This window comes from Pangasianodon hypophthalmus, chromosome 8 (genome assembly GCF_027358585.1).
Source record: "Pangasianodon hypophthalmus isolate fPanHyp1 chromosome 8, fPanHyp1.pri, whole genome shotgun sequence".
In the NCBI taxonomy this organism is placed as follows: domain Eukaryota; kingdom Metazoa; phylum Chordata; class Actinopteri; order Siluriformes; family Pangasiidae; genus Pangasianodon; species Pangasianodon hypophthalmus.
The window spans coordinates 27,828,735-27,852,844 of NC_069717.1; the positions used below are offsets into that span (position 1 = coordinate 27,828,735).

Here is a 24,110-nt window from a genome sequence, read left to right on the forward strand (position 1 = left end):
AACTGTACTTTACTATACTGTAACAAACTGTCCTGTACTATATTGTACTTACCTGTACTTTACTATACTGTCCTGGACTATATGTACTATACTGCACCGAACTGTCCTGTACTATATTATACTGCACTAAACTGTACTTTACTGTACTGAACTCTGCACTAAACTGTACTTTACTGTGCTTTACTTCACTGTACTGAACTGTGCCATACTATACCCTACTAAACTGTACTTTACTGTACTATATTGTACTTACCTGTACTTTACTATACTGTCCTGGACTATATGTACTATACTGCACCGAACTGTCCTGTACTATATTATACTGTGCTAAACTGTACTTTACTGTACTGTGCTTTACTTCACTGTACTGAACTCTGCACTAAACTGTACTTTACTGTGCTTTAATTCACTGTATTAATTGTACCACACTGTGCAATGCTACATTATACTGTACTGTGCTATACTGTATAAACTGTACTATACTGTACTGTACTTTATTGTACTTAACTGTAATTTACTATAAGGTCTTGCATGTTTTCTCCTTAAACAGTGAACCAAACAATATTAAAGGGATAATCCAGCTGTTTTCAAGCCTATTCTCTATCTACTACATCCGTAGTGTGGGTGTGTGTACTATACTGTACGGAAGTCAGGCAGTCGTGGCCTAATGGTTAGAGTCTCGGACTTGTAACCCAATGGTGAACCTGAAGGTTGTGGGTTTGAGTCTCAGGTCCAGCAGGGATAGTAGGTGGGGGGAGTGAATGACCAGCGCTCTCTCCCACCCTCAATACCATGACTGAGGTGAGACCCTTGAGCAAGGCACTGAACCCCCAACTGCTCCCTGTAGTTTTTTTTTGCCACAGTGTGTGTGCACTTGGATGGGTTAAATGCAGAGCACAAATTCCAAGTATGGGTCACCATACTTGGCTACATGTCACTTCACTGTACTGTATTTATATGTACTATAGTGTACCAAACTGTACGGTACTATATTATACTGCACTGTACTTTAGTGTACATACTGTGCACTGCTACATTATACTGTACTGTGCTGTATTATACTGTACTGTACTGTATTATACTGTACTGGAGGAACATTGTTTCATTTCTCTGTGTACTGTACTAGCTGTATATGGTTGACATGACAATAAAGCCACTTGAATAGTGCAATTATAAATAATTCCCTTCTATAAGTGTGTGCTATATGGTCAAAAAGTGCAACTGTGTAACCACAAAAGTTCATAATAGTTTCCACATGAAGTCTATTTTGTTGAAGTTATCAACTCTCCACTGATGGAGACTTGAGTGCAAAACTGTTCATGGGAGCTGCAGTCCTAAAGCTATCATAGCAATTGTAGTCCAAAGCCATCATAGCAAAACTGTTCATATCATTTGCAGTCCAAAGTTATCTTCATGGTTTTTAAGTGGCACCATCCTCAGTAATCTCATGTAACTTCAGGCTGTGTGCGTTGGAGGCCGTCCTCAGCATCAGCGAGAGGTTTCCAGGTGATGAGAACTCCAACCAGAAGCAGGGCATCAGGTTGGATCAGGCAGGTCCGGAGAGCAGAAGGGGTCAGGATCACTGATATCTCAGGAGAAGCATGTGGAGAGAGTGAGAGAGAGAGAGAGAGAGAGATAAGGTATTATATCTACTATATGTATAATGCAATGCTGCATTATGTTACATATCCTATACTGTACTATACTCTACTCTGCTATACTATACTGTGCTATATTATGCTATAATATACTATATAATAAAATACTAATAAACAGCAGATTTATTATGAATAACGCTGTATGTCAGAAACTAACCCTCTGCACTGAAATGCTGGTTAACAACAATAATAATATTATTTGTAATATTTTTTTATTACAGTGAAATAAAGCTGTTTTGTAAAACTTGGGTCATTTTTCAACGTTTTTTTTTTAATTACACATTTTTTTAAAAAGCAACCCATTAACGACATAATATTTTATAAAAAATCGCTCCGTTGTCCAACGACGTCACAGAGGTCAAAGGTTGCAAAACCCCGCCCATTAATCGGTGGCTACAAATTTCATCAGGGAGTGCAGATTGTAAAAACTGTATTTTTAATAAGAGACAGTTTGTCTTGGATGCGTTTGAAGACGTTTGGTTTCAGTCAGCAGGAGAAGAAAGCGGGTAAATACGTATATATTTTAAAAATATTTTCTTTAGCAGTTATAAAAATGAGCTGATTATTTAGCAGCTGGTCGTTCAGCCATGTGTCGCTGCCATGTGTTTCTAATCACATGAAAACTTACATCAGTTTTCAATCTCACACGTTGTTATTACACAATACAACGACTTCTGACCTTTACAATGTATAAATTGAGTTGAGTGTGTATTGTGTATAAAAAAGTTGTGATAGTGTCAGTACCATGAGTGCGGCTTCCTATAATAAGTGCACAAAGTAGTGCATGGAATAAGTCCTATACAGTTTACATAACGCACCATATGTCCAGTAGTTGTGAAGCATTCGCGCGTGAACCTGTTTGTCCAAGTTAAATCAGCGTACAGATAAAAGAAAGCATTAAATAACGCATTAGCCCCGGGTGCTAGCTAAGCTATACGTCAAAGCGTCCGCCATATTGGAAAGGTCCAAAATGAATCATAAGATAACGCGAGTCTATGGCGAGATAGGCGTCTAACCTGATCTAAACTCGCTTTATGTTGAACCGATTTACACAATTTCTGTGTTACATAAGTGATAAAAAATTAATGTACAACGCAGGTGTTTTAAATGTAAATAAATATGTGGTGTCGGTATTTTTATTGAGCATAATTATTGGAAATTGCCAGCAAGGAGGCAGCAGGATGTAGGCTCGTGCAGTCTAGTGGCCGTTAATAACAAAACAGAGAGCGAAGGTCTCAAGAAAATGATTATAAACCTACATTTCCGTCAAGAAACAAATCAATTAAAATTATATTAAATCACAATGCTCATGAATACAAATGTATTACAATGTATTAACAACCATATAAAAATATCTCTACATATTTATATATGCTACATACATACTACATATTTATATATTAGTAACAATGTTAGCTAATGCTAACGTATTTATATATTAGTAACAATGTTAGCTGATGCTAACGTATTTATATATTAGCAGCATAATGTTAGCTAATGCTAACGTATTTATATATTAGCAGCATAATGTTAGCTAATGCTAACGTATTTATATATTAGTAGCATAATATTAGCTAATGCTAACGTATTTATATATTAGTAGCATAATATTAGCTAATACTAACGTATTTATATATTAGTAGCATAATGTTTGCTAATGCTAACGTATTTATATATTAGCATAATGTTTGCTAATGCTAACGTATTTATATATTAGCATAATGTTTGCTAATGCTAACGTATTTATATATTAGCATAATGTTTGCTAATGCTAACGTACTTATATATTTCTAACATAATGTTAGCTAATGCTAACATGACAGAAATGGCCTCAAGCTAAACCTAGCCAACATTAAATTTAGTGAACAGAACCAATTTAAAACCGAAGCTAATCACAAATTAGCAAAGTAATGTTATGGAACTGTAAATGACCTATAAAATATTAAGTCATTGAGTACATATTTAACTGTAAACAGTAATAAAGTGTAAACTCCAGCAGTTAGCCAGCAGCTATAACCCTGTCTTAAGCCCTTCATAAGACCCTATTATTAAGTCCCTCATATGAAAACAAGTATAAAAAGGGATTCCTTGTTTCTTCCCCTCATCCTAAATTTGGAGAAAATCTCTTAGAAAATACTAAATTCAGTTTGATTCAAGTCTAATTTCATGGTTTTAAGTTGAACTTAGGAAGTTGTAACTTTCGACACAGTGGCGCTGTTGATTTATTATTTTTTTTTGTCATGTAGTTATGATGTTTAACTTAGTGTAGACTGTCAGTGATGGGATTCTTGATATTTCGTGATTATACTCCTGGTGTTTCAGAGTGAGGATGGCGACCCCAGGCTCCGGTGACTCCTCTTCAAACCCGAGGCCCGTGGCTGGGGGTCGGGGCTCGATGCTGAACCTCCGGGCGCCGGGCCGCCTGCCCACCATGCGCTCCAGAGACCTGACGCTGGGAGGCGTGAAGAAAGTACGCCTGAGATCTAGTCATTAAAAATCATATTTCATTCAAATGTATGCTCCTAAAAGAGGATAAAGGGATATGTCATCGTTTTTTTAGACATATCTCAATGTACTCTGTCTGTAGCGTACGACAGAAAAGAGTTACAACACTGAAGAGAAAAACAGAGAACCTGTTTACGCCAAACTCGCTTACAATGGAAGTCTAAGGGCAGCTGTCGAATTGTCAATATCCGTCTAAAACACACTCCAACAAAACGTGACCTTTTGCACTTCTAAACACTGAGACGTTAAGATGCGACAGAAAGTCTTACCAAGGCGACTTTAATGGACTTTTATTTATCTTTTCAACTGAGTGCAATAAAGTAGTAAAAAGTAGTTCTGGTAGATGTTACTTTACACTTTCCTAAAGGTTTTCTAGCATAAACACACACTATTCCTTCTGTCAAAATTAGTTCCATCTCTTTTAAAAATAATAATTTTAAAAAAAAGTCTGTAAATGAAGTGTACATATTTCGAGCTTTATTTAGAAGCAGCAGCTGCCCTTTGACTTCCATTAGAGATTTTAACTTTTTTTTTTTTTTTTTTTTTTCTTTTTCTTTTTCTTTTTTTTCCCTCAGTACAGGAAATTTTGTTAAAAGTCTGGTTCATGATAGACACGTACACTACAGATGCTGTGATTAGATGCTGAGTTGAAAGAACACTGGAGTATTCCTTTAATTTTTGCCTTCTGATATTGGCTCATTTAGTGAAGTCAAAGTCTTTGCAAAAATATAATTTGAGATAAAGCGCTGAAAAAAAATATACCAAATCAGATCGGACACGTTCCTCATGACTGTGTTATACACAATCTTTAATAAATATATGCAAAATTACATCACTATAAACAATTCATATGGAGTGTAACTGTTAACTGTACATCTCTCTCTCTCTCTCTCTCTCTCTCTCTCTCTCTTTCTCTCTCGTCTTTTTCCCTCTCAGAAAACCTTCACACCCAACATCATCGGCCGAAAGAGTAAAGAAGAGTAAGTCTGAAGTTGTGACGTACGATTCGATTGTTTTTGTGGTACTAAACTTTAGCTTAGAGTTTCTTCTTGAGGAATTGTTTTCTAAGGATTAGTAAGGATTCGTACGCTGGTAAGAAGGGGCGGGGGTTGCTATGTGGGTTGCTGTGGACGATGTCATGTTTTATGAATGAATTGAGTCGGTGATTGGCGGTGTGGTAAATGCTTACATAAGCTGATTAGCCAAATATTTCCATAGGCTAATGTTCAGCCTATAGTTAATGTGTAGTGCTGTTATGGGAAAATAATCACCGATGGAGTGGTGTGATGAAGTGGCGTTATGGTTACGACTTGATTATTTTCCAATAACAACATGCTCTAAAGTGTTGTTTTCCCTCTTAAACCACCGCAATTTGCCAACAATTTTAATTTTTCATGTATTAAAGAATGATCCTGTTATCACTTAGGTTCTAGCAGATATAAATAGTTGTTCCTTCACTTTCTCTTGAAGATAGTAAGATAAAAAAATGCAGCTTGTTAGCGAGAAACCACAAAAATGCAAAATCCGTAGCATAAAACTTAAAGGAACTTAAGAAACATTTATAACAGGAGTACTGATTTAAATAGCCTTCTTAATGAACAGATTATTCTTTGCTGCTGTTTTTCCTTCAGACTGAAAGTCAACGAGGGACCGAGGAGAGAGAGGAAGGATGCGGATCGCGGGCGACAGCGAGATGGGCGGGGCAGGGGGCGTGGCCGACCAGAGGTCATCCAATCCCACTCCATCTTTGAGCAGGGACCTGCAGAGATGATGGCCAAGAGGAGAGGTGAGGAGGCGCTTTAAGGAGATGTGGGCGGGGCTAACAGTAGTGCAGCTCATGGATTGGACAAACACCGTGATCACAGAATCATCTTGATGTCTGATTTTTCTACCAGAAAGAAACTTAATCTTCAAGGATCCTCCTTTTTTTAAAAAAAAAAAAATTATACATTTTTCATATTTTTCCCCACAGCTTTGTAGTCGCTGATATTTAGCATCATTTTGCCGTCTTTAAGGACCCTACCTAGTGCACTATTTAAATCGCATTTCCACTCTTTCCGTTTTTAATCACTGTGGATCAGTGATTTACTTTCTCACATATGGTCATGTGTTTGCCAGGTGTGTATGAGGACACGCGGGACACGCCCAACAGCGCCCCCTGTCCCATCATCAACATTAAGAAAGAGAAGAGAGAGACAGAAGAGGAGACCAAAGAGATCCTGCGCAAGCTGGAAAGAGACAATGTGAGTGTGTGTTATTAATGTTATCATTAGCAAGCATTAATGAAGCTTTAATGAAGCTAAGGGGAAAAACAGATTTACATCGTTCACTTTTCAGAACGTAGTCGTGGGTCTGACTAATCGTGATCATTTGATTTGATTGATTAAGTCCAGGATTATGTCAAATCAACAATCCAATCCAGGAAAAAAAAAAAAAAAACAGGCCCCTGGATTATCATTAGATAGAAATGTTTCTAGTCACAGGTACCATTGCATTTGGTTCGGTGATACCCATGATGCTTTGCGTGTGCTGCAGTTTGTGGACGACCCGCAGCTGAGGAACGAAGCGCGCTGCTGTCCCGTGCAGCTTCCTCTGGCCGTGTCCGGCTGGGTGTTTAAAGAAGAGTTCGAGGAAGACGCTGAGAACGGAGGAGTCAAAGTGGAGAAGTGTGCAGAGGATGAAAAGATGAACACAGAGTGCTCAGACACTGCTGTTACAGGTGAGAGAGAGAGAGAGAGAGAAGGAGAGAGAGAGACACCAAGAGTGAGAGAGTGAATAAGAGACAGAGAGAGAGGGAGAGAAGGAGAAGGAGAAAGAGACACAAAAGTGTGTGAGTGAATGAGAGAGAGTGAGAGAGAGAGAGTCAGACAGACAGCAGGCAGGCACCAGTGTGTGTGTGTGTTATTGAGTCAGATTCTAACCCTGTCGCTGTTATATATATGTTTATTAGTTTTGATGTGAATTTTCACCTTAACAGTGATAAATATTCTGCCTTTCTCATATCCACAATGTATGGGAATGTATTATACAATATGTTGAATTTTCCACAAAGAGGATAAAGTCATATATATTGTGTTTAGTTCCTTCAAGTCTCTAGTGACTTATTGGTGAAGAATTATTTTAAATTATCTTTTAACAGTCTTGCCTTTTTTTTTTTTTTTTTTCTGCTCAGTCAAACAGGAGCCTCCTGACATCCCTGTGATGAAGAAGGCGGAGCCCACGTTTAAGCCGCCGCCCCTCCCTGAACCAGACTTGCTGCCTGACCTGCTGCAGGCGTGGAGTCGCTGCAAAGAGGAGGAGCTTCTGTTCATGCAGCTCCCTGATTCGCTGCCGGGACAACCGCCGACCAGCGACGCCCGACCCACTAAAACCACCGTGCAGTCCGAGGACGGACAGAACATGCTGCAGAAGGCTGAAGGGCAGGTGCGTGTGTACTTCTTATCCGTTTATAGTTACGTGTCATGTTTTGGATCGTCTATGATACAAGCTAGGTTCTGTTCTCACACAGCTATACACAGCGCTGTGGGATTAAACTGCATAAAAGATTATGATATTAATTAGGGTTGTGTGTTTGGAAGGTTTGAGTTTTACATGTGTTTGAGCTCACGTGTTTAATTTTGGTGTGTGTGTGTGTGTGTGTAGCAGGAGGAGGAGCCTGAGGAGGAGAACAGTTGTCATCTGAAGGAGCTGCAGGAGGGTTTGGTGGGCCGATTGTTGGTGAGGAAGTCGGGACGAGTGCAGCTCGTGTTGGGGAACATCACACTGGATGTGGCTCTGGGGACGTCCTGCTCCTTCCTCCAGGTCTTTCTTACACACACACACACACACTCTCTCTCTCTGTCATACACACTCCAATCCTTGTACACACAATACAAATATGTGCTTATTTATTAAATATGCAGTTAATTTGCTTTATTGTTTTAATGTTATTGTTTTCTCTGTGTGTGTGTGTGTGTGTGTGTGTGTGTGTGTAGGAGTTAGTGTCAGTGAGCACAGAGGGCAGGAGAGGAGACATGACTGTACTCGGCCACGTTAAACACAAACTCGTCTGTTCGCCTGACTTTGAGGCTCTCCTTCAGAACAGAGCTTGAATGTGTGTTGTACAGCTGTGTGTGTGTGTGTGTGTGTGTGTGAGAGAGAGAAAGGTGTGTATCTGCATCAGCTTGTCTCCTCCAGTTTACAAACCTGTACCTTTAATGGCTTGGAGATGCAGCTCTGTTAGGTTTTTGAGACATACTGTATAATCTATATATACTGTATATATAAAATTATTTAAATTGAAAATATGGTTCTGCAATGTGATTAAAGGGGGAAAAAAAAAGAATTACTGTGAACGTGGTTGATTTTTCATGCATTCACTAAAGAGTCATATAAGCTACTGTTTACAGGATGGGAAATCTGAGTGCGCGGTTGTGGTGGATGTATTAGTACGTGTCCTCTGTACAACTTTATATTTTATAGAACTATAAACTATATTTTACAAAACTAGCCAAATGTTCAGCTCGATATTTGATTGTGCACTTTTTTTTAATTAAAGCCACGGACCACTCACAGAACATGTTTATTACAGTTTAACTAGAATTTGTGTTGATGTTATTTACAAGGCTTGACGTGTTTTTCGACTCAAGGTTCAGATTAAGCTCATTCGAATCAAGTCAGTGATTTCCACCACTCTGTCAGAAAATGAAAAAATCCCAGACCACCTGACTCCATTTTGAGTGCAGTCCCAACATCATAGGGTTAATATATTTGTACCGACCATACTGTATCTAAACAAGGAAGGATAAATCAAAATAAGTCCATTTGAAAGCACAGGTATATTAGGAATACTGAACATGTGTTTATTGACTGGGATATTACATACTGAGCAAGTTCTGTGAATAAAAGCTTTCCTTTTGTATTTCCATCCTATGACAATGAACTTCTGGGTGTCATTGTATTAGACTCTGAACAAAAACAGTTTTATCCTGGTGCAAAAAAGAATCTTGTTTTTGACCCAGGTTTTTTTCTTGATTAGGCCTTTTGTGAAGAAAGTTTGTACAGATTGCCTAAAAACATTCAGTAGAACAACAAATCTAAGTTGTGCAGCAAATTTCATCTGAATTCATTCCAGTTCATATGGAGAATTTAGTAAGAATCAATTCCAGCCGATGAGCTACAAGCCAAGACATCAGACATGTTCAGGCTCATCGACTACATTAGGGAAGAATTTTATATTGTAGGTGTAGATTTTGGCTTGACTCAAGTTTTTGCACACATACTACATACCTTACACACACACACACACACGTCATGTTCTGACAATGTCAGAGTCATAAACAGCTAATCTGACAGAGCAGCTAAGTAAAAGTGTCTAGCGAAATGGAGAATAGAAATGGCTCCTGAGGAGAAATGCTTAATTTTGTATGTGCTCAATCACAAAGACAAAAGGAGAGGATAAATCCTGATATTTCCATTTACAGGGACACTTTCCAGATGTTGCCCTCAACTGCACTCTGTGCTCCTCCACCACACAGACGGTCTCATTTCCCATGTCAGGGGCCACAAAAGCCAAGGTGACACTTTGGACACAGTTATCAATTTGTGTATTTCAGGAAATGAATACTTCTGTGATTTTCACGGGCCTGGCATACAGCAAAATCAACACGTGGAACAAAGCATCAATGGTGCAACTTTCGGATGCAAAAAAAAAAAAACCCACATGTGGATTTATGAAGTCACAATTCATCATTTGTCATTTCCAGGTCAGTAAGAGGACAAACCCAAAGAGGCGGTGCATAATAACTCTTTATTCTTTAAATCAATATGCAGGTTTATAATCACAGATCCCCACTAAGGAATCGAGAAAAAAGAAAGAAAAAAAAAAAAAAAAAAAAAGGAAGAAAACTAAACAAAAAACATTTTTCTCTCTTTTTTCCTCAAAGCTCCTCACTGAAGCTTCAAACTCCTGCTCAATTCCAGCAGTTAAACATCCGAGAGCAAACTCAGGTTTATCACGTGTTAGTAAAAACCGGATGAAGCGGCGTGTACACGTGGGTGAGGTCACGTTTTACACGTAAAGCTGATGAATATGCGGAAAATACAAAGTGCTTTTATCGAGCTGTGAAGAGAAGGGGGGGGGGGGGGGGGAGGCAGAAGGGAAATGAGTAGCGATTGCACTGTGTACTTTGAAGTGGACAAAAATTACCCCTGCCCACGAGCGTCTTCACTCTGAAAGCGTCAGGGGATCAGCGATGACGTGAAGGATGTGTGATTCAGCAGCTGGCTGACTGCTGACGTTTTAAACCCTCAAACGTCATCGCTGAACCCCGGAATACATTTTATTTTAATATTACAAGCTATTATTATGTTAATATCGCAAGCTACGTTTGTGAAATTGGGAAATTATCTCGAGGAAGCGCTAACAGAGCTGGGCGATATGACTACAAGATGGAGATCAGCGCATCGACAACTCACTGTAAGGTCGTTTTTCGTACAATTTAAATTAATTTCATGTGCTGAGAAACTAAACATACGTGACGTGCATCACACTATAATATTTTTTATTTTCACATCACCCACTTTTGATTTAAATCGCTGAACAGAATTAAAATAAAACTGGTGTTGTTTACAGCTCAATGCTCAACGCTTCACGATCCTTAACTCAATACCAAGTCTATTGGCTATAGCGACGTGTTCGCAATACTGGGTCTAATTTCAGTTCATTAACGACTCGTGGCTAGTCGCTGAGACTAAGCTAACACTCTACAGGACAGGACAGGACGAAAATGAAAGAATAAGGGGGAGAAAAAAGAGGGAGGAGTCAAAGTGTGATCTGTAGTCGTGTTTACTTTGTGTGAACCATAGAGGTGCTGAAGAGAAGTTTCTGCTTTTTCTTCTTCTTCTTTCCTCCTTTCTCATCTGGAAAAAGGAAAACAGTAGAGAGTGAGTTACGCCGTGTCAAACAAATGCTGCTACTATTATTAAATGCAGGGGAAAAAAAAAACAAAAAACAAAAACACAACCAAACTTATAAATAATGAATAAATAAATAACCATGCAGTGATGCAACTGTCTGAAATATTAACCTCAAATTTACATACAATGTTCCTCTCACCCCAAATTTATTCAATAAACAGTTCCTTAGAGCCGCAGCAGCGTCTGGAGCCTGTGTAATATAAACTAAGTGCCGAGAAAGACGTGACCTGGCTTCGAATTGAAGATACGACTGTGTTTAGTTCATTTTTACAGACAAGTGTGTTGTACAGTGTCAGAAGTGTGTGTGCAGTCTGCACAAAGCTAAGCTCACAGCTATAAGCTCGTCTTACTTACATTAGCTTTACATTTGGGGTTAAGAAGAAAAAAAAAAAAAACACAAAAAAACTCTAAAAGCAGTCAGTTGGTTCGAAATAACATTAGAAAAAAAAAAAAAATGTAACAGTAAACATGAATAAATATTTGTTGAATATGCATTTATGAGCGTATGACGTTACAGATCATGTAATGAATAATTTTCTTTATACTTCAACACTAGAAATTATTTATTACACAACGTTTTCACTATTTATTGATTTAGTAATATTTATTAACACTTTCCCCCCCTATTTATACTGGTATTATTACTAGTATTATTACAAGTACTAGACTTATTACAACTACTACAGTGCAGGAGACTGACCAGTGGTGGGCGGAGCTTCAGCCTTGGCTGGTGGTTTGTGGTCCAGTTGCAGCAGCGCTGCTTCAACCGCCTGACTGAAGGAGTTCTGGAAGCTGGGAACCGGCACACGGTCCGATCCGTCACTCTCCCCATCACTGTCAGCCACCGGAGGAGCCAGGAACCCATCTAGAGAGAGAGAGAAAAAGACAGAAAGCGCTTCATTACAGGGAACGGATCCAATCCTAACACTCGTTAGCCGATTTCAGTGCTCTAAAATCAGTCGCTCGCCTTTCTTTGGAGGAAGTTTGGGCCAGACATCTGCTCGGGCTTTTCCATCTCTCAGCATCTACACGGATTAGAAGCGGATATTTAAAAAGCGTTCCCAGGAAGAGGAATGTTTTTGGTGAGGTGTTGGAAGGAAGGAGAACTTTACCTGTGCGAAGGACATGCAGGGCGAGTCTTCCTCCACGGTGCCTACGCTGAAGGACGGACTGTTCCCGTTTAGACTGGGGAACATCGTAACGTCTGAAAAGTGAAAAGGAGACAGAGCTGGTTAATCACGTGTTCTAGTGTTTAACGGCATTGCCATTAATTGATTTTCATTAACAGCAACAGAGTTATTAACGCTCTCTTGTAGGGAAAGATCGGCCTAATAAACGCAAACGACAGCCTTATTACGAAACCACTTCCATTTCAGTACGCAGACATTTTAAATCATCTTTAGTGACTTCGATAATAGATGGCTAAAACAGCCGCTTATGTGGCTTCTTTATATTTGAAGAATTAGTTCACGTTTATTAACGTATGCACTGAAAGATGTGGCATTACTGCGTTACCCGAGACAGGGCTGCTGCTCAGAGGAGACGGAGGTCCTAGCAGGAACTCGGGGTTCAGTCCTGGAGGGCTGTGATGAGGAGGAGAACCAAACGCTGGGAAATGCTGCAGGTTCTCCAGTCCAATGTGCACCTCTGGGTCTACAAACACAAACACACCAAGCTTGCAATGTTCCAACACCTAAAGGCTGATTTATACTTGCTGCTTGACTTCGCGTACGCATAATGGCCGTCACATGCGGTCATTGGGCAATACAAACAGTGGAGGAAGTATCGCACCATGTGACACTGTCTGCAAATAAATAAATAAAAACACTACAGTTGTCTCAAATCGTATACATAATATTCTACACCGTTACTGTATGGTGAGAGTTTTTCAATTTGAGACGTGGATGATGACAATCACGCCGACAGCAGAAAGATTTAACGAGAACTGGAGCTCGTCAGTCCGTTTAATATTGCTGTGCGTGAAAATGGAAACCTGATGGACAGGGATGTTTCTGCTCCGAGTTGCAGTCTAATGGACGCTGCTTTTAATTCTCCAGATGTACAAAAGATACGCAAGCGAGTACGTGAACAATGGCGCTCATGTAGCAGCTGCGTGTGCGCACGTATGCTTGGCGAAAGTTAATATATTAGCATATTAACAGCATCTCAATGGAGTCACATCCTGCCCTGTAATTCTTATATTAACGAAAAGTAACAGTAATTCATTTTTATTTCAATTTATTCCCAATCCTAGTCCTGGAAAACCACATTCTAGTGTTTTCCCTGCTCTAAACACACTCACTTGTACACTGACAGAGCTGTTAATTAGCTGATTCAAATAATCAGGTGCATTAGGAGCAGGAAAAACACTAAAACGTGCAAGAAAGAGAGCAGGCTCTCCAGGACCAGGGTTGGGAACCTATGATTTAGACAAATAGCTGTTTAGTCAATAGAGAGAGAGAAGACCTCAACCTCAGCACTATTTTAAGCTGGTTAGAGTTAGTGCTTGCATACAGCCGCGTTGAGTTCGAGTCTTAACACCACAGACAAAAATAGACCTGTTTCTGGGAGCGTATATCCGACTGACTGGAAAATACAAATCCCTCATATCCCAAAGCAGAACAATTCACACCTACTCAGAATAAAAAAAGAATAATGTTCTCTCTTATAAGGAGAATAACGGCCGTTCTATCAATAAAACTATGTACCAGACTCGATATCGCATCGCATTTCATCTACTCACATTTCCCCTGTTTCCTGTTCTCCTCCATCTCGATCCTTTTCTCCCTCCTCTTCTCATCCCTCGCTTTCTTCTGCCTCGCGCGCCTCCTGCGCTCCAGATCATCTGTCGGAGAAACGATAAGGAAAGGTCAGGTTAATACGCTTTGGCGACGATTAATTTATTCATAAATAAATGAATAAAATGTAAATATGTGCAGCGTGTACCTGAGAAGCTGTCCAGCGTCTCCTTGGAGAGGACAGGTGGCTGGAGGTTGAGCTCGCAGATGCTGAACTCGCAGGTGAGGGGCAGGTGAGAGAGGTAACGGTGCCGACGACGAACGTCCTTCAAAAACGCAACACGCGGTTTTAGATACCGACCTGCTTTGAATGCATCTTCAATCAAACGTGAGCGAATCTGAGAAGCCGTACCTCGGTAACCGCGTGACCCTCGATCTCCACTACGGTCGCGCTGATGGACTGAGGGCTGTTCTCCAGGCTGCCGTACTCCCTCAGCAAGCAGCGCACGTTCACCGGGTGCAGGAACATCTGCTGCCCGTCCTCCGCTACACCAGAGAGAGAGAGAGAGAGAGAGAGAAAGAGAGAGAGAGAGAGCGCACAGGCATTGCATTAAACATGAAGGGCACACAAAGCAAAATCGCTATGGAGCGGAGGGTCTTTAATTTTAAGAATAAAAATCACAAAAGAAAAGAAATCACTGCTTTTTTTTCCCCACCATTTCAGAATCCTAAGAAATATTGTCCTCTTTTTTTCCTCTCTCCATTCTAATGCACACACCTTGGTAGAAGTAGTAGTATGGACCGTGCTGAGAGTTCTGCTGTGGCTCAGCCTCGTTAGTAAGGGTTTCCTCTCCGGGTCCATCCGGCACCTGCTCGGCCACCTCGGCCACTTCCTGTTCGGGCGAGACCTCGGGAAGCTCTTCAGCGGTCTCCTGAATCTCATCATCGAAGGCTGAAGCGTACTGCAGAATGGGCTACAGAGAGGAGAGGAGCGGTTTGCACAGTCAGAACACAGCAATCGCACGTTCGGGTCCGCTTCCTAGTGAACTCAAGCACCGGTTCGACTCGACAGCAGGAAGGGAATCAAACATGGGTCCGGTTGCCGAGTCACTAAACGTGCACAAGCCCGAACAATCCAACTTAATCACAAGTGTCAGAGGTAACCAGATTCCACTCCCCACCCCGCTGTAATAAACTGCCGAGACGCTCGAGTTGCTAAGATCCGCTCATGTCTGCAAAGCCAAATTTCCCATAATTCTTCATCTTTTGTCTGCTTTTTTTTTTTTTTTTTTTTTGGGCTGATTTGTCTGTCTTACAGCACCGAGAGCGAACTGCACCTAACCGAATCGGCTTGTTTACCTTGGAGCTGGTGAGCTTGTTGACCGCCACCTCAGCGGCAGTCGAGTCAGTCAGAGAGAGCTTCCTCATGTCTGCACCCTCCACACCTCCTTTATCCGGAACGTTCCGCTTCAGCAGGCTGTCTTCTCGCTCCTACACACACACACACACACACACACACACACACACACACACACACACACACACACAGGACAAGCTTGGAAAAGTGCTCTTCACAGAGAAATGCAAGTTAAAGCAAACAGCTGGGGCAAGAAATCCTGACCACTGCTCAATCGGTGATGTCTGATGTAGAAAAATGCACCATGGCTGCAGTTAAACTCTGCTTTCTGCTTAAGGTTAATGAACTTGTTAATGAACTATAAACTCAGAAAACACAGAAGCATGCTCAAAAATAAAACCAGATCTCCTTTACCCTCAGCAAAATAACGTGTCCAGCAAGCGAGAGCTCTTGGGCGATAAAATTACATTTAACAAGCTAGAGTGAATTAAATATGATGGTAATTTAACATAAAAAAGCAAATATATATACATATGCATGATTAAAAGGCCACTCATCTAGTTCACTTTGTGAAAAACAATCTTCCCCAAACTCAGTTGCTATGCATGAAGGTGAAAAACAAAAAGATCTAACATGATAAAATGTCAAACATGAATCTTCGCTATTTTAATCAAAAACATTAAAAAATATCTTCTTGCTCAGATTCAATTATCAATTAATTTGTTATTTTAACCCCTTATATGTATCTCAACTTCCCCTTCAACTCTAAGGAGAACTTTTTAGGAAGTTCTGATTTAAAAAAAAAAAAAAAAAAAAAAAAAAAGGTCTTGCGTGATAGTATGGTGAAAAAAGGAAATGTAGACAGGTACGTTAGTTATGCTTGATGTTTGCTTCTTTAGCTTTAAACCATTACACAACTCCGAAGGGTTTATGACAACGTACGACACACTGATGTCGATAAAATTGAGAAAAATGTTGTGAACATGAGTCAGGCTGTAAATAATTTACACTACAGTTTGGTGATTTTTAACGTGCACTACTTTATAAATCTGCTTACTGCTTATATTTCACTTCTGGTCAAAGTGTTTACTCAACCAACATGAAAAACACTCAACACCTAAACAGTGTCAGTTTCTCTGAATGAGAAAGTTGGTGCACTAGAGCCTTTCGCACCGCTTTAGTTCCAGCACTAAATTTACAGGACTAAAGTACTGGGCGATTTTGCGTGAACTATTTCCCAGTACCGTTTAAAGGGTTGCATTCGCACCGACGGTGGGCACTAGGAAGTGACGTAAGCCGGTCGACAGCGACGTCATTTGTGCGCGGCGTTCAACAACGGAAACAAAGAACAACAACGTAAACAACCGGAGGATGGAGGACGCTGTGATCGGAGCTGTGTTTTTGTTGTGTCTCGCGGGTTTCACAATAATGGACATGGAATATCGACGTATACGTAAATCGAAATAAGTCGACACTACAGTATGTTTACACGGCGTTTTAAATCATGGCAGGTGAGAGCGTTTTCGTACGCGTTTGGCCAATCAACGTCTACTTACATCACGGAGAGTACCAGTTGTGCTGGTTAGACCCTGCTTTAGAGTAGGAGCTAATTTGGTTCTTGAAAAAGGCAGTCGGGACTAAAATCACACCCAGTTCCGGAGGTGCGAAAACACCAAAAAGTGGGTAGTTCCACAATTAGTTCAGGTACTATGAAAAGGTTCCCACAATGCGAAAGGCCCTTCTGTGTTGTGTGAGACTGATCGCTGTGTGTGTGTGTGTGTGTGTGTGTGTGTGTGTGACCTGCAGCTGCAGTAAGGCGCTCTGTATGAAGCAGGCTTGCGGGTCGTCCTGTTCCTGCTTCAGCTGAGCCTGCAGTGCCGCTCTCTCCTCCGCTAGCAGACCCAGAACCTGATCCTGAGACGCCAGCAGCAGCTTGGAATAAGAGCTCAGACGCACATCTGCAACAAACACACACGAAGAAACACACAAACGTATCAAAAATACACACAATGCACATAGCATATCTGTTGAAAGAACCTATAATTAATCAAAAATGCAAACATTTGTCTTCTGGAGAACTAAAAGCCAAACGAAGAGTTTTATTTATCTCCAGCACACAGCTTCTCACCTCCAAAGCGAATGGGCTCCTCCACTTTAACCCACTGGGAGCTGGGCAGAGCCACCAACACGCCTTTCTCCCTGCGCATCAGACGCATGGTGATGACATCACCAGGCACGTACTGACGCGTCTCCATAGCGACAACGCTGAGAAAGAAGACGAGAGCCTGTGAGGGTCAGGTCCAACGCGAGTTAAACACATAGTGTGTGTCGCTTTGCTTTGAGCCTCTTTCTACCGAGGAACGCCACAGGAGGTCTTTCATACCAACGGCCATCAATCTGTATAACTCCTCCCCCTTCTGCAGGGAGTAAAGCTGCAACATCGGACACTGAGAATAACAGTGTCACTATCATGTGCAATACTATTATTGCTACTATTTATTACTGCAGTATCACTGACAGTACATCTGTGACTAATGTGCAATACCGTGGGCATTATCATTATTCCACTACTCCACCATTTGAATGTGCAATACCACGTGCAATATAAAGTGCAATATCGTGTGTAATGTCACTTTCTACTTTTCCACTTATTTTTTTTGTGTACTTACTTTTTTTTTTTTTTTTACTAAAGTATCTCACTTTTTTGCTATTCTATTACACACTCTGGTTATTTTTACTACTTCATTTATTACTATATTGTCTTTTATTCCTACATTGGTATGATATCGGTTTGCGCAACCTCTGGTACAAGAATTTCCCTCGGGATGAATAAAGTTCTTATCTTACCATATGCGTGTCTCTCTCTCTCTCTCGTTCTCTACCCTGTGTGTGTGTGTGTGTGTGTCTTTCTCTCTCTCTCTCTACCCTGAGTGTGTGTGTCTTTCTCTCTCTCTCTCTACCCTGTGTGTGTGTCTCTCTCTCTCTCTACCCTGTGTGTGTTTGTGTCTCTCTCTCTCTCGTTCTCTACCCTGTGTGTGTGTCTTTCTCTCTCTCTCGCTCTCTACCCTGTGTGTGTGTGTGTGTGTGTGTTTGTGTCTCTCTCGCTCTCTACCCTGTGTGTGTGTGTGTGTGTCTCTCTCTACCCTGTGTGTGTGTGTGTGTGTGTGTCTCTCTCTCTCTACCCTGTGTGTGTGTGTGTGTCTCTCTCTCTCTCTACCCTGTGTGTGTGTGTGTGTGTGTCTCTCTCTCTCTCCCCTGTGTGTGTGTGTGTGTGTGTGTCTCTCTCTCTCTCTACCCTGTGTGTGTGTGTGTGTGTGTGTCTCTCTCTCTCTCTACCCTGTGTGTGTGTGTGTGTGTGTCTCTCTCTCTCTCTACCCTGTGTGTGTGTGTGTGTGTGTCTCTCTCTCTCTCTACCCTGTGTGTGTGTGTGTGTGTGTCTCTCTCTCTCTCTACCCTGTGTGTGTGTGTGTGTGTCTCTCTCTCTCTCTACCCTGTGTGTGTGTGTTTGTGTCTCTCTCTCTCTCTACCCTGTGTGTGTGTGTGTGTGTCTCTCTCTCTCTCTACCCTGTGTGTGTGTGTCTCTCTCTCTCTCTACCCTGTGTGTGTGTGTGTGTGTGTGTCTCTCTCTCTCTCTCTCTACCCTGTGTGTGTGTGTCTCTCTCTCTCTCTACCCTGTGTGTGTGTGTGTGTCTCTCTCTCTCTCTACCCTGTGTGTGTGTGTCTCTCTCTCTCTCTACCCTGTGTGTGTGTGTGTGTGTGTCTCTCTCTCTCTCTCTCTCTACCCTGTGTGTGTGTGTGTGTGTGTCTCTCTCTCTACCCTGTGTGTGTCTCTCTCTCTCTACCCTGTGTGTGTGTGTGTGTCTCTCTCTCTCTACCCTGTGTGTGTGTGTGTGTCTCTCTCTCTCTCTACCCTGTGTGTGTGTGTGTGTCTCTCTCTCTCTCTACCCTGTGTGTGTGTGTGTGTCTCTCTCTCTCTCTACCCTGTGTGTGTGTTTGTGTCTCTCTCTCTCTCTACCCTGTGTGTGTGTTTGTGTCTCTCTCTCTCTCTACCCTGTGTGTGTGTTTGTGTCTCTCTCTCTCTCTACCCTGTGTGTGTGTTTGTGTCTCTCTCTCTCTCTACCCTGTGTGTGTGTTTGTGTCTCTCTCTCTCTCTACCCTGTGTGTGTGTTTGTGTCTCTCTCTCTAACCTGTGTGTGTGTCTCTCTCTCTAACCTGTGTGTGTGTCTCTCTCTCTAACCTGTGTGTGTGTTTGTGTCTCTCTCTACCCTGTGTATGTGTCTCTCTCTCTAACCTGTGTGTGTGTTTGTGTGTGTGTGTGTGTCTCTCTCGCTCTCTCTCTACCCTGTGTGTGTGTGTGTGTTTGTGTCTCTCTCTCTCTCTCTCTCTCTCTCTCTCTACCCTGTGTGTGTGTGTCTCTCTCGCTCTCTCTCTACCCTGTGTGTGTGTGTGTGTTTGTGTCTCTCTCTCTCTCTCTCTCTCTCTACCCTGTGTGTGTGTGTGTCTCTCTCTCGATTCTCTCTCTCTATTTGTGTATCTTGTTTTTCTCTCTACCTTGTCTGTATCTCTCTCTACATTGTGCATGTCTAACATATTTGTGTGTCTCTCTATCTAGTGTGCACACTTCTCTCCACCTTGTAATCTCTCTCTAACTTGTGCCTTTTATACAACTGTAAAATCTAACAATTAAATTAATGAAAGTGAAAATTTCGCAATGTTTAACAAGTTTTACAGCAATCAAAAAAAAAAATCCAAGAACGCCCAATCCTACTTTCACAGCTTGTCAAAGTTTATAACAAATGCAACACTGCCCTACTCTGTTTAAATTCACTTGAAACTCCAGAGAAACAATTTAAATAAAGTTTTTTCACGAGCGCTTTCCATGTGTCATTCATTCGTCCGTACCTCTTGAGGTCTGCGCTGTGCACGGCCTCGTAGCAGATGGGACACTTGGACCAGGTTTTCTCGCTCAGAGACAGGTAGTGCAGCATGCAGGGCCAGCAGTAGATGTGGCCACAGCGAGTGATGTGGGCTGCCACCGGAGGGTACAGGCAGATCGGACATGACGGCACCTCGTGGCTGTAGATGCGCTGTAACAGAGAGGAAAAGAAGGATGAACTTAGACAACGTTACAGTGCCTTAGGTGCCTGGACCCCTAGAAATCTGAAACAAAACAAAACAATTCAAAGCTCTCCGTGCTTGGACCCCTAAAAACACACACGTTACAGGGTTTTCTCTGCTCCAACACACCGGGTTTTTAATCAGAGAGGCAATTCTTCGTCTTTATGAATGAGATCACTCACCACCTGCTGCACACAGTCCCAGCTGACCAGCGTGTCGGGGTCAGTGAAGTGAGCTTGATAATCCTGGTCATCAATCACCACAAACTGGCAGCTACGGAGAGAAAACAAGGAACGTCAGATTAAACAGGATTTATCGTTTGTTAACAAAAAAATCTGTAATGGTTAACAAAATGCTGTGGTGTAAGAAGAATAAAATAATCCACATCAAGCTGGTAACAGTAACTCTGCTTCATCACACCACCCTGCTGTTGATTATTTTCCTGTAACGGCATGACGCGGCGTGTTTTGTCCCGTTCGTGTCTGAGCTCTAACACTCACTTGGCCTGCAGAAACAGCTCCTTGTTGAAGGGCTTGTGTTTGTGGCCCCACTTGTTGCGGCGACCCCAGCACGAATGCCCGTCGCCTCCCGAGCCGAAATGGCCTCCACGCGGCTCAAAGGTAAAATTGAGCAAGTGGTTCAGACTGATCTTTTTGGGTCCAGAAAACTGAGCCGGGCTGAACTCGGCCCGGCGCGTCTCGGCTACCTGAGGGAGGAGGAGGAGGAGAGATAGAAAGACTAGATTAGCACGATCGAAACGAGAGCCGTCACGGATACAACTCTCGGCGCTGCGAGACTCTTACCTCTTCTCTTCTCCCACCGCCCACGAGCCCACCCTGTCTACCGCCTCCTCCGCCTCTCTGGGGGGGTCTCTTGTCGAAATTCTTGCCTTTCTGTGGGTGGGTGCGACGGGGGCCTGGAAAACTCTCTGCTTTGGGGAAGGCAGGCTCCCGCTTACGGTTGTAGCGCTTGGAGCTGCCATTATTCTTTGCATCTTAGAAAAGGAGAAAAAAAGGTGTTAGAATCCACAGCGTAGTTCACTGATTGCCGCGTGCGATACGTCGTTATCGGTGTCGGAGTGTTTTCCAATCCATACTTTAAGTAGACTTTATAACCAGTATACCGAATCATCAGTCATATGATCCAGGATGCATCAAATGAATCAGATTTACACGTAAAAAACTTCAAGCTCAAGCTTTTCCATGATTCTCTGATCTGTAGATACGTGAACACATTACGAGTTTCCTAATACGATAAACGCCGTACAGTAAATTACACACCGTTCAGTCACTAGCTGTGTGAAAGGTCCCGATTATCCGGCTGTACACCGGAAGGCAACGTGTTGCTTAAACTTTGAGAGCAATTTAATTTAATATCTTGAAATTTTACGATGAGAGTGTAAAGGGTGTCGACACGCAGCTTATCAGAGGAACGCAGAGCAGCTCACGGAACACATTATGACCCAAACACACACACGTTTACACCAAACTACTTATATAAGATGTTTTTTTTATTTTTTTTATTTTTGCTCAGTGTAAACTCGATCCTCTTCAGAGTCTCTCCAGGAGCTGTGAGGATTTTCCCGAGTCATGTGGCAGAACAGGAATAGCCTCCGAGCGCCAGTTTATATTCACAAGGACGTGTTCTTCAGGCCAAACGCTGACCTTTTATATAAACGTTTAATTTCATTGTTATGGTGTTATAATGAATTTATGATTTAATAAACTTAAATAACTTAATTATTGTCATGAATGAATGAATGAATGAACAAACGTGATTAGCTTCTAATCTAAAGAAAATCGGTTTGACTTTGGGGACTTTATTAGATAAATATAAAATTTTCTCTCGTGACATTACGCTGCAGTGTTGAATTCTCGTTTCTGATTGGTCAGCTGACTCGTTTTCCACAAAGTCGTTCCGTCGACAAGGCAAACCGCAGGTTCATATTTATATTAATCCGCTTATCATTTCTATAGCAACAGCTCTTTCATGGGGACTTGTACCGCAGACACTTCACACAAACAAAATAAAAGCCTCGTGTGATCACCGATGTGGTGAAGTCTTCCATAAGGAGATTGTTTATTTGTTTGTTTATTTAACACTGATGTTATTGATGGAAGGAGTCTCCAGTGTCGGTGCTTAGTAACCATGTTTTCAGGACAGAGAAGTTTACACTTCGCGTTTTTTTTCCCCTGAGCATTTCTGTCGTAACTTTCAAGAGAAAGAAGGTGACAGGACGAATAACCTGTTGAGCATTAAATGTAACTATAAACGGATAAGAAGTACGACGTGTGTAATGAATATCAATGTAATGTAAAGACGATTTGCTGTGGTACAAAAGGAATAAAACACAAACACTTATTTTTCTATATCAGCACAGTTCACTCTAGTGTGTGTGTGTGTGTGTGTGTGTGTGTGTGTGTGGCAACAGGTATATACTAGACAAGATAATTAAAAGTTTAGCAAAACTACAAAAAGCTCAGTTGACATTAAGAGTATAACTATGTTGGCATAGAAATTGATTTTTTTAGTATTTAAAGTTTCCAAAGTGAATGCAATCGATATTTGGAACGACTTTAAAAAGGTATAAAATTTATATTTTTTTTTAGCTAAAACTGTACTACAGTACAACAGCGCGTCACTGATTTCACAGAACTGTTTTCTGGGTTTTTTTTTGGCCGTTAAGGTTGAATCCCAAACGCATCCCTGCTCCCTACACAGGCGTCCTATGTAGTGTACAGGACATACAGCTTATTCGCACTACGTAGTGCACTAGCCCACCAATAGGGAGCCATTTGGGACACCACGTGACCCCGAGGCCTACAAACGTCACGTCAAACAGTGAAAACAAAAACAAAACATTTGGAGTTACGACTGGAAAATATGAAATATGAACACATAACAGTTTTTTTTTTTTAAATTAAAGAAAGAGAAATACCTGTTTTGGTTTTAGAATCTGCTGGCGCCGGTCCTGTGGAGCTGGAACGGGGCGGGACCTTGGTGCTGGCGTTCGGGTTTTTCTCCATGTCTCTGGGCGAAGGACTGAGGCCGAGCTCCGGGGAGAGAGCAGCCGAGCTCTCTAGCATTAAACGGGACAAGAAATGAAAAAAGCGGGCTGTTATAAGAGGTGCGGGTCAGGCTACGAAGGCCCTTGCTCATGTCTGTCGAACCCGGATACTCCATTACGGCGACATCTTGACCACAAAACAAACCGAGAAAAAAAAACAAGAGACACCAAATCCAAAATGTCTCCGAGAAGATTAAGTAAGAAGGTTGGCGCGCAAAAAGCGGGGGATTAACCCCGGAAAAGGTGTTTTTTCCCCTTTTTGTGGGAACTTTTGCGCCCCACAGAGCGTTATCCGCTCTCCAGCTGCGGGAAAACGGATAAATTAATGGGTTTTTAGGCCCAAATTTCCGATAACGCTAAACGAAACCTCTCTTGTGGCGACGGGTCGCCAAACAGGAACTGTAAATACCCGGATGACGCTTTTATACGATTCACACGGATCGCATGTGCGCACGCGCGAATTCCGCGTCCTTGATTGGTGGAAATGAAGAACAGTTATTCGGAGAAATCCCGCCTCCTGTTTGTGATTGGCTGATTTGTGTACGTGTATAAACTACTAGCCAATCGTTGTGTAATATTTGGGATAGTTCTAGCCAATTGTAGCGCGCTGTCAGAAAATGGATGGGATTACAAATAACGTGAACGGGACCAAAACGGTTATGTTTTTGTTTGCACAAACCGATAACACACAATGTAATAACACTGTTATT

At 41.8% G+C, this 24,110-nt stretch overlaps 2 protein-coding genes across 3 annotated transcripts; one reads left to right on the top strand and one right to left on the bottom strand.

Annotated features, from left to right (window-relative positions):
- Nucleotides 1–2,027: 2,027 nt before the first annotated feature.
- Nucleotides 2,028–9,191, top strand: polr3d (polymerase (RNA) III (DNA directed) polypeptide D). Of its 2 annotated transcripts, none has more exons than XM_034306515.2 (9): nt 2,028–2,164; nt 3,981–4,128; nt 5,100–5,143; nt 5,795–5,949; nt 6,282–6,406; nt 6,699–6,882; nt 7,336–7,586; nt 7,809–7,964; nt 8,138–9,191. In XM_034306515.2, exons 2-9 carry the CDS (start codon nt 3,988–3,990, stop codon nt 8,252–8,254), a joined length of 1,173 nt encoding a protein of 390 aa, XP_034162406.1. In that variant the 5' UTR covers nt 2,028–2,164; nt 3,981–3,987; the 3' UTR covers nt 8,255–9,191. The 2 variants fall into 2 exon arrangements, with proteins under 2 accessions (XP_034162406.1, XP_034162404.1); XM_034306513.2 differs by having other exon boundaries at nt 7,806–7,964; nt 8,138–9,187.
- Nucleotides 9,192–9,932: 741 nt separating this feature from the next.
- On the bottom strand, nt 9,933–23,804 carry rnf10 (ring finger protein 10). The gene is made up of 17 exons (XM_034306512.2): nt 23,272–23,804; nt 21,137–21,327; nt 20,834–21,039; nt 20,516–20,606; nt 20,118–20,302; nt 17,344–17,480; nt 17,016–17,173; nt 15,218–15,349; nt 14,637–14,832; nt 14,271–14,404; nt 14,067–14,184; nt 13,864–13,965; nt 12,636–12,773; nt 12,233–12,324; nt 12,088–12,145; nt 11,821–11,985; nt 9,933–11,063 (listed from the first exon to the last, which is right to left on the bottom strand). Exons 1-17 carry the CDS (start codon nt 23,417–23,419, stop codon nt 10,990–10,992), a joined length of 2,325 nt encoding a protein of 774 aa, XP_034162403.2. The 5' UTR covers nt 23,420–23,804; the 3' UTR covers nt 9,933–10,989.
- Nucleotides 23,805–24,110: the final 306 nt, after the last annotated feature.